The sequence below is a fragment of the Carlito syrichta genome, unplaced genomic scaffold, assembly GCF_000164805.1.
Source record: "Carlito syrichta isolate Samal-C Ts95f unplaced genomic scaffold, Tarsius_syrichta-2.0.1 Scaffold304408, whole genome shotgun sequence".
NCBI lineage: Eukaryota > Metazoa > Chordata > Mammalia > Primates > Tarsiidae > Carlito > Carlito syrichta.
The window spans coordinates 68,026-78,765 of record NW_007248504.1 but is presented as its reverse complement, the minus strand read 5'-3'; the positions used below and the strand labels follow the sequence as shown (position 1 = coordinate 78,765).

Here is a 10,740-nt window from a genome sequence, read left to right as displayed (position 1 = left end):
AAAATACCCCCCCCCCCCCTTTTTTTTTTGGCATGCTCAAGGCCACTACATCCTCTACCTGCTGTGCTCAGACGATCCTTCCACCTCAACCTTCCAAGTAACTGCAACCTTACTTAGGTGATCCTTCTGGGCTACCACACCTGGCTTATTTTTTTATTTATTGTAGAGACGAGGTCTCACCAAGTTGCCCGGGCTGTTCTCGAACCCCTGAGCTCTGGCAATCCTCTCACCTTGGTCTCCCAAAGTGCTGGGATTACAGGCTTGAGCCACCACACAAAATACCTTTAAATAGTAAAGAAAGAGCTACATGTCAAGGATGACTGTAACATACTGAGCTTGAGGGGAGGGGGAAGAAAAAATATGAAATTTTAGAAGCATTTCTATATCATAGAATTAAGTTTGTGCCAGTGATTTTTCAACCAGAAATGGGATCAGGGATGAGATTTTTGGTATCTAAGTCAGCCTACGTTTTAAAAGGTTGAGAAACACCATTATTGTGAATAATTTGGATTCAGACTAGGTTGGAATTCTGTGTGTTTTCTATGAAGTGGAAAGATGGGCCTGAACGAATTAATGATCTCAGAAAGACAGGGTAGTAAATGCACTTAAAAAAAAAAAAAGTAATTTTATCAGCATCCCTTTTTAATATGTATACAAGTGATCACATATTCATAAAAGCAAGTAAAACTTCTCTAGTTGGCAATACTGTGTTAGCCATGGGCTACCAACCCAAAAGTATTTTTTGTTGTTGTTGGGAGACAACAGTTTGTTCTTTCTACTGATTTTGATATACTTTATTCTGAATTAATAAGATTTTATCAACTGACTTAAGAGATGTTGAAAAGAGAAAAGACTCTCATTCTCATCGCTCTCAATTTTGGAATACCACTAAAAGTATATTATTTTTTGGTTTATTCCTCGCTTAAAGTTAGACACTATTCCTCCTACTTCTTCACTAAAACATAAGGCTCAGCCCTGGACTCACTTAATACTGGAGTTAAGGATTATTCTAATACCAGATTCCAAGTCCATTTATTTGAATTAGTACACTATTTATACATATAGGACTTAAACAGATTTATTTGGGTTTAAGATTTTTTTTTTGTCTTTATTTCTAATAAGCTATTTATTCAAAACTATATTTAACAATAGAACACTTACAGTGAATTTAACATGTTCAAAAAAGACATTTGATTTTGTTGGTAATTCAGTAAGATAACTAATGTTATTCAAAAATACACGTAATATTAAAATTTTAGAGTGAGCACTATTATGGCCCCAAGTTTTTGAATCTTCTGAAAATAAAATTGCTATCTAAGAACTCTTTTCCCCACGTAATCCAATACATATTTGAATGATAATGTTGTGGAGTAGACATGAAACTATATCTAAAGCTTTATCCATCTCTGGGACCTAACTCCCTTTTAATAGAAAATAGTACTATACATAATTTGTTATATGTTTAATTTGCTATCAACAATTTTTTTTTTATTTCAGAACAGAAAATTTAGGGAGAGAAGTAACTTAGGTTGAGAGTGTAGTCTCCAAACTAAAACTCCTTTAGGTCATATTGATTAGATTGCTCAATTGCATGTAAAGGTTGACTCGTATTAATTGGTATTTCTTTATCTTTTCTTCCCAATTATACTGTATGACTTTATAACAGGGACCCTCTTCTTAATTTATTTTCCCCTGTATTCACAGTAACTCCTAGTCAGTACTCTGCATCGTAGTAGATGGTGAATAATTGTTGACTGGGTGAAATAGTTGACAGAAAGGAAAGCAAGCAATAAGGAAAAATAGAGCAAAATTACACTAGAGTACTTGTATTCTGATATGATTTAGTTTTTCTTGACTCTGTACTGGTTTCAATGGAAATAGCTTTGTGTTCTCCCAATCAGTTTATCGGTGATCTACTTAAATATCAGTGAAAATTTTTCTTTGCATTTCCTTAAGAAAAAATGATTTATATAACTTAGCTGATCTTTTAAGCAAAAGTTTTAGGTGTCTCATTTTTGAAACTCACTTTTAACACAGCATAATTTCTTACATCTGAGGATACATAGTATCTTTAATTTTTTGAATACTTCTCTGTTAGCTAGCCCACATTTTTATAGATAGGATTTATTTTAAGCATTGAATCTATTGGCTTAAACTACTGTGGCTTATGGTTATTTTAGATGAACGTCTTTGTGCTCTACTCTGAATTGTAATCAGAGAAAAAAGTATTTTTACTTCAATGTTATATGAAAACCAGCAATAAGAATCACATACAAGCCGGGCTCGGTGGCTCAGCTTGTAATCCCGTGCTTTGGGAGGCTGAGGTGAGTGGATTGCCTGAGCCCACGGGTTTGAGACCCACCTGGGCAACTTGGCGAGACCTCATCTCTTCAATAAATAAAAAATGAGCCGGGCGTGGTAGCGCTCGCCTGTAGTTCCAGCTACTTGGAAGGCTGAGGTGGAAGGATCGCCGGAGCCCAGCAGGTTGAGGCTGCAGTGGCCAGGAGCGGCCACTGCACTCCATCTAGGCGACAGAGTGAGACTCCAACTCAAAAAAAAAAAATCACATACTGTCTTGTAGATGTTCCTACTTTCTTATTAAGGCTATAACTTAATCATTATTATCAACATTAATAAATCAAAGTTTTTCTCATTACATGGTCACTATAATATAGATAATCAAGAGTGATCTAAGAGTTAGTAAGTCTGAATAAATGACAAAATCCTCACGTTCAAACTATATTATACAATAAAAAACTACATATAGGAACTTTTTTTAGCATGTCATATTAAGAAGATTATAGATCTTAACCATATTTGCTGAAAGATTTGGACTTTTTATTAGGTTGTTACTGATAATGTATATTGTGATTTGTAATTGCTTTCATCTTAATTATGGATAAGTTGATATTGTATTCTACTTGTGTTATTAAAAATACTTGAAGCATATGTACTTACAAAATTAATGTCCTTTACCAGTAACAGGGGGTATCACAGAAGAGCAATTTCAGACACATCAACAGCAGTTAGTTCAAATGCAAAGGCAGCAACTTGCTCAGCTTCAGCAGAAACAGCAGTCTCAGCATTCCTTGCAACAGACACATCCAAAAGCACAGGTACACTTATCTTTTAATCATGATTGTGTGTCTCTTTCTTTCAAAACTCTTTATGTAGTTTTGTTCGGTTTAGGTCACAAAAGATAACACCTTGGTTTTTGCCACTCTTGATTTTAGAATCTAAGCTGAATTTCTTTCAAGTTAATTATGTAATTTTAAGTGACTAGTTTATAAACTCGTCTCTTAATATTTTGAGAAGAGTACTGGAGCCAAATATGGTATTTTTAATTTAGGAAAAAGACAACTACATTTTTTGACAGGTTACTGAGAATTTATAGAAGTAATTATATACTCTTAAAACTATCATTCCTGCCCCAGCTCCTAAAAAAAGATTTTTATTTTTTTAGGATATAACTTTCCTAACTCCTTCCTAGCTATGTGTTTAAGCACCGTGTAGATAGGCCCCATGCGCTGAGAGGTAATTCACTTAAATTATGCCGTAAATGTAAACATTAAAGCCTCTTGCCTCTGTGAATCACATTTCCCTGTAGAAAAACAGTTGCTACAGGAGGAAGTTGTTTATAGACACCATTAAATAAAGACACTAGAGATAAGAATAAAAATACTTTATAAATTCATAATTGCCAGAAGAGCCAGCCCTACCAACACCTTGATTTTAACCTTGTAACGCCCGTTGTGGATTTATGGCCTCCAGAACTATACGAGAATAAATTTCTTTGGTTTTAAAGCACCAAAAACAAAACAAAACTAGTTAAGAAATATATTTCAAATTTGAACCACCTGAAAAAAATAAACCTTGCATTTTAGGTCTTAAAAATATTTGCTCCATAATTCTAAAACTACTTCTAAAGTAATAACTGAGATTAACTGAATCCTGGTTTATATACTATGAGTTTTCAGGCCAGGATCTGCCCATAGTGGTTTAGCTCATTTTCAAAGGGTCAGTACACTGACCTTGAAGATCCTGAGTCCAGCAACATGAAGATCTCCGTAACCCTGGACCCATCAACACTCTTGTGATATCCAGGTGGATCTGGGACAGTCTAAAGACTTGGGCTATTGGATTTAGTAATAACAGTTAACCACTTGTATACAGAATCAAGGAGAAATGGCCATTTAACTTGCTTTTGTTTGCTTTTTCTGAGTCTCCTGGGTAACCAGACTAACGTATTTTCAGCTTACTTCAAAGTTAGGCCAAGATGGGTTTTTACATTGTGACAAAAGCAACTATTAGTCATCTCTGTGATTTCATTCCACCGGTAGTATCCAGCTTGCCAGGCATTTTGAAAGCATTCATTAACATTTATTGGAAAAATGAATAGAGCATTAAAGGTTTGAGTTTTTTAGTTTTGTTGTTTTGGTCGTCCCCCGTCGCCCCCCGCCCCCGCCCCCCCAGGAATAACTGCGTCCCAGTTTTTAGTTACTTCCTTGCTTTATGTGCCAAAAATAGTCCAGGGAGTCTTAGGTCTCTTAATCTAAACACTTGTAATTGTTCAACATTAGAAAAGCAACAGCCTCTTGGGTTTGCCCCATTCTTTAATATGTTCTTGAAATCATATCTAAAAAATAGAGTTTATTTTAACTTAGCTCATTGTTCATTTTATAGGGCTCAAGCACCTCTGACTGTATGTCTAAAACACTTGACTCAGCCAGCGCCCACTTTGCTGCATCTGCAGTGGTTAGTGCACCTGTTCCAAGTCGCAGTGAGGTAGCCAAGGAACAGAACACTGGCCACAACATAAATGGTGTTGTCCAGCCTTCAGGTAAAGCTGGGATTTCACATGGTACTTACTGTCTTGAAGTTGTAACTCATTGATTGGGAGTATGGTCGTTATTTTTTATTTCCAAGGGGAAAATGTGTTTAGGAAGTCAATCAGGACTCTGAGATTTCTTTAGAAAGATGCAGATAAATAGCTAGGTGTTTTCTAGAATTCACATAGAACCTGCTCTCTGTTTCCTCTCACGTGCACTGAATACCTGCTTGTGTAACACTTTACCCTTCCTGGTTTAACTCACATACTATCAGTTGCCTCACATCTTAGGAAATCCATCGTGCTAATTATTACTGACTATTACCATTGAATCATCTATGCATTGATAACAATGTGAAATATTATCCATAATCTGTAATAAGTTTGAAATTGGGTTTGTTTTTCCACTGTTACATACTCATGGGCATACTTTCTGGACTTCTCTTCTCGAGATACAGGAGTGCTGTGAAACCCTGTCTGCTTCTTTACCCAAGTCCCCAAAGACCCTTCAACTACCTCTCAGACCCCAGGATTTTTTCATTGCTTTTGTGTATATTCGTGATCATGATTGCTAATTCTTGCATCTACAAATTCTTAGGAAAATCCAACTGTTGTTTCCATTGTCCTATTATACTTATCTCCAAAGTAGCCAGGTATAGAGGCAGCAGAATACTTTGCAAAGCCCTTTTATGTAGACCAATAAAAAGAGAGTATCTTTGGGGTTGCAACAGGTGATTACATTGTACTTACTGATCCGAGGCTCTCTTTGGAGATACCAGTATCTGGAAAGTTAGCTTGGTATTTAATTCAAATACATATGTTTGCATTTATTTTTATTAAATTCCTAAAACTAAAGAGGTAATGTTTCATGACACTGATTGAGTGATTTTTTTTTTTCTCTTTCAGGAACCTCTAAAACATTATACTCCACCAATATGGCTTTATCATCCAGCCCAGGGATTTCAGCTGTACAGCTTGTAAGGACAGTTGGCCACACCACTACAAACCACTTAATCCCAGCATTGTGCACAAGCAGTCCTCAAACACTTCCCATGAACAATTCCTGCCTGACAAACGCAGTGCACCTCAATAACGTCAGTGTTGTTTCTCCAGTCAATGTGCATATCAATACACGGACTTCAGCACCATCGCCAACAGCCTTAAAACTTGCCACAGTTGCTGCCAGTATGGACAGAGTGCCAAAGGTTACTCCCAGCAGTGCTATCAGCAGCATAGCAAGGTGTGTGTGTGTGTGTGTGTGTGTGTTTCAAGTATCGCTCTGTCACTGGGCTGGCTATCCTGTGGGAAGAAGACTTCTTTTTTTAGCGCTCAAGTAGTTAGTGTCTGTTAACAGACTAGATGTTGAGGATTTACTTAGTGTAAAGCTCTGTGACTTAGATTGTGTTTGAGGTTCCTAATAAGATGCTTAAATGCCAACCAGAAATGTGAAAAAGTGGAAAAAAAAGAGATGCCATTAAATTGGCAAGTTCATCAGCATGTATTTTAGAAGCTTCAGTTACTCTTATGTTAATTTGTTATAGTTTAGGCAGTCTGAAAGATTAGAATTGTTGTTACTAATTCCATTCCAGAGTTTAGGTTTCAAATTAAAATTTGTATTTTTTTCAGCATTATACACAAAGGGAAAATAAATTATTTTATGTATATTTTAAAATTGAGACTATTCTAGGATTAACTAAATCTATAATAATGTATTTCAGAGAGTATTTTTATATTTCTATGACACTAACAGAAGGAGAACAGTGAATCCTAAAAAGATTGATTTGCATGGGTTAATAAATTTGCATGGGTAAATGGTTAATAAAGCCTGTAAAATTAAATTCTAGTGGGAAGCAATTTAAATAACATTGTGCTCCTAATGATTATACTTTTTGAGTATCATACACTTTATCGATGTGAGAAAAAAAAAGCAAAGAAACTCCAACTTGGATTGTCCTGTGTTACATATTTCATAAGTAATTTTTCATTGGGTTCTATTGAAATACTATGTTGAATTATTATCTTACCTAAGTAACTAACTATAGTCAAATAACTATAAATTGATGAGATTTCTGAGCAAAAGAAAACTTGATCTCCTTCCTGTCCAGAAATGATGAAAATGGAAAATGTTCTTGTGAAGTTAACTGTAATTACATTAAAAGGTATTTGTAAATATTGAGTGGTTACGTCATATTCTAGAGCATATTAATGTTTATTTTACTATTTGCCTTATTATAGAGAGAACCACGAACCAGAAAGATTGGGTTTAAATGGAATAGCAGAGACAACAGTAGCTATGGAAGTGACATAACCTAAAACATGTGACTCTGACCTGTGCTGATGGTGTGCAGTCATTCATATTCCAGCTGAATACAGAAGGTGACACTCTGTGGATCACAGAGCGTAACAATGGACCTAAATGGACTACGTATATCGGATGTTAAATCGATATATGATGTATATTTTGTAAAATTGGGAAAATCACTACCTTGTAAAATAGTTTATTTGTATCATCAATATTATTTCTGTTACTTGAATAGTAGATATTCATCATCATGCTTTTGCACTTGAATTTGCAACTGAATGGATTTTAAAAAATAATTCTTTAATGGGATCATGAGCATGAAATGGGATCCTGCATCACTTGTTTTAACTATTTATTTTGCCATGTTTACATTTTGTATCTTGTAAAAATAAATCCAACTTTGTGTCTAAAAAGTTAAAGATTCATAGCTAGGAAATGAAATTCTTGTAATTTTTTTCTAAAGGAACTGTAAAGTTTTCACTTGGTTCATTTTGTTTCACAATTTGACTAGATGGACTTTTTGGTAAATACTTTAGTGGCATTTCACTGTCAAATATGAAGTTCAAGGCAAAATAGTATTTTCTATTACTGTGCAGGGGAAAGGGATGGATCGATACATGCAAATTTAATGTAGTAACTCACTTTTCCATATATTTTGAATGTATATTTCTATTTATAATACCAGTTTATAAAAAATAATACACAGAAAAAAATGGACTAGGAAAAATTATGCATCTAGCACATTTAAACTGTGCAGATATGAAAATTTTTCAAGGATCATATTTTATCTGAAGACTGCATATTTTAACTGGCTTTAAAACTGTAACACACCACATAAAAGATATTTTACCAGGTATGTATTGCATTATATCATTGCAATAATTATTGGAAGTCTAGATATCGAGCCATCCCAGGTGTTGGGAGGGGGGAGGGTTGTGGCAAGATTGTCTTTTCAATTTTGGAGAGTTTTCCTGTGGCTACAAGGCAAGTAACGGGTTGGAAAAAGTCTGACTGTAAGCGTTGGACACCTTCATAGTGTAGTGTTTTAGTGACTTTTTTTATACGGTTCTTGTAAATTAGATACGTGTAGTGGTGTTTCAGAATGTTTGTTTATGCACTAGTTCAGACAACTTTCCCTGTTACTTGTTCTTGATAAGTGAAAACTGCAGGGAAATAAAAAATACATATCAAAACATGGACATGCTGCATATGTGTTTATTTCACAATGTGCACACAGTATAAGTGGAAATTTAAGGGAGATGATAGCACTTGACAGCACTTTTCATTTTCACATTGCTTTGCAAGCATTAATGAAAATAATGATAAGAAGCTCATCTGTGGGCACTCTTGGATTTCAGATAATCCAATATAAACTACCTTTGATATGAAAGTTTTTAAAATATTTTACAGAATGTAAGTAATTTGCAGTAGAGCAGTCATTGAAATCTCCTAAGTGAGCCTCGTTTTATAAATAAAAGTTTAGAATAGAATTATATTGCAAGGGGGTTTTGTCAAGTAAGTACTGGGAAATGTAAATATTTTTAATGAATACAATTAAAACCATTTCAAACTTACATAATTTTATACCTTAGATTTTTTTATATCTGCAGTCCTGAAAGTTGTAAGTTGATATGTCAGTTGAATTAACGGGCCAAGATTTCTGCTGAGAGTGTTTTTATTCAGGTCCTAAATGTATAAAGCAATTTATGGTCAAAACCATAGAAAAAAATAAATTTAATTTCTTCATTGGTTGTGACCTGATAGGATCCATGCTCGTTTCTGCCATACTACCTCTGGAGTTACTCGTTGCTGATTACATAAAGGAAATCATTTTTATTTGACATGTATTATGACTGTTCATTCTGCTTATAGTTGGATGTATCTCCTTGCTATTAAGAACGTAAAACAACTTTAGTGCCAATTTCAGAGAAACCTTTATCCCCGTTTTACTGAAGTAAAGCATGAAGTGAATTTGCCTTATGTGATTATATATGTTATAAATAAGTAAAACAAAAGAACTTCCATTTGTACGGTTTCTGGAGGTGGTGTCAATTGCAGAACTTATCAAAGACTGATGACCAATTGATTTGTTCATTTTGAAGTAAAATAGAAAAATAAGCCTTCCTTATTTTGGTGGTTGTAACTGTTTCATGGATGGCATTTCAGTTCCTTGCATACACTTTTCCAGTGCTTTTCAAAAACTTAGGTGACATATTTATTTTCACTTTATTAAACTGAAGAATAGTTCACTTTCGCACTGGACAGTACCACCATCTCTAGGTTTTCTGAGGAAACTATTGGTACGCAGAGTCCAGTAAGCTTTTAGAATCTGTGGAGAATGTACTTGGGGTGAAAGTGGAAGGTTTTTGTTTTTTGTTTTCGTTTTTGTTTTTAATAAAAAGAGTAACTTTCATGAGTCTTATAATTTAATTCAGTATAGATACAAAATATTTATAAACTGTATTTTTCTGCCTTCCTAAAGAAAGTAACTCCCTTCCTTTCCCAGTCATTCAAGATCATTATCATGATGTAGCTCTAAGTATATTTGAGAGTGTGTTGCATATCTTTATTTTGCAAAAGACCAAGGGAAAAATAAAGATATTTGGAGGGCACATTTTGAAAATATACATAACACACATGTCTATTCTGACTTTTTTTTAAAAATAGGAAATACAGTATTTGCAACTGTGTTTAGTGTTTCTTTATTACCAAGGCTGTTTTGGGGGTGGGTGGGGGAGAACAGCAAGGGGGGGCTGACATTTCAGAAGCTTTTCTCTGCTGTGTTCTGTATTTGAGTGCAATGCTATACTTTTCAACAGATGCTATTGATCAATAATACACTTGTGGCTGAAGTATTTTGTTGTCTCTTAACTGACTTGGCAAACTACTAACTTTTTAAAGGTAACGATATCTCAAGTAGTTCTGAACTATAAGAGTTTTTCATCACTAACAGCAACATAGTAGCAGCTAACACTATGGTGCATATAAAGTTCTCTCTTAATGACTTTTTCACTTAGTCCTAGCAACAGTGGCATAAAGCACTATTATTTTCCCATTTTACATATCAGGAAAGTGAAGTTTAGAGAAGTTAAATAATAGCGTATGTCACTGGTGACTGAGCCAGGAATTAAACTCAGGTAGTGGGTAGACTTAACCACTGCCTTCCATCTTTAACATGTAACAAGACGTCTTCAAAGAAAGACTAGCACCATCCTTACAGAGTTTTGCATTTCTTTTAGAAGACAGCCTCCTCCACTCGTACCACCAGGCAGAGTGCATTTGACCCAGCTAGCTTCTAGCCATCCACCAAGCAAACCCAAACCAATCAGTTTATCCTGCTCTGTCAGGCCTAGCCACTAAGTACTAACGCTTTCATTTAGCATGAGGCACAGGGAGTTGGGTCTGGGCCAGGACTTGGCTGAGTTTAGTCACCATTCATAAGATGATCAAGTTCCTGAAGGGAGGCCACACTACACTGAGATGCTTGGTGGAGCTGTTCGTGTGGCCCGTGTGTCATTGGTGGCTTACCAAGGGAGTAAATGATGTAGGATCTGAGGCTGAGCATAGTCTAGAAGAAGTCAATGTCATCAGGGCTGTCTGGACATTAATG

General features: G+C 35.2%; 1 protein-coding gene across 2 annotated transcripts in view; it reads left to right on the top strand.

Annotated features, from left to right (window-relative positions):
• Positions 1-9,106, top strand: part of EPC2 (enhancer of polycomb homolog 2) — a 114,180-nt gene extending 105,074 nt beyond the window's left edge. For both annotated transcript variants that reach the window (XM_008059868.2, XM_008059869.1), the window contains 4 exons: positions 2,980-3,116; positions 4,684-4,840; positions 5,735-6,068; positions 7,064-9,106. In XM_008059868.2, coding sequence (XP_008058059.1) covers positions 2,980-3,116; positions 4,684-4,840; positions 5,735-6,068; positions 7,064-7,136 — 701 coding nt within the window. In that variant the 3' untranslated portion in view covers positions 7,137-9,106. The remainder of the gene's footprint in view (positions 1-2,979; positions 3,117-4,683; positions 4,841-5,734; positions 6,069-7,063) is intronic.
• The last annotated feature ends 1,634 nt before the right edge of the window (positions 9,107-10,740 follow it).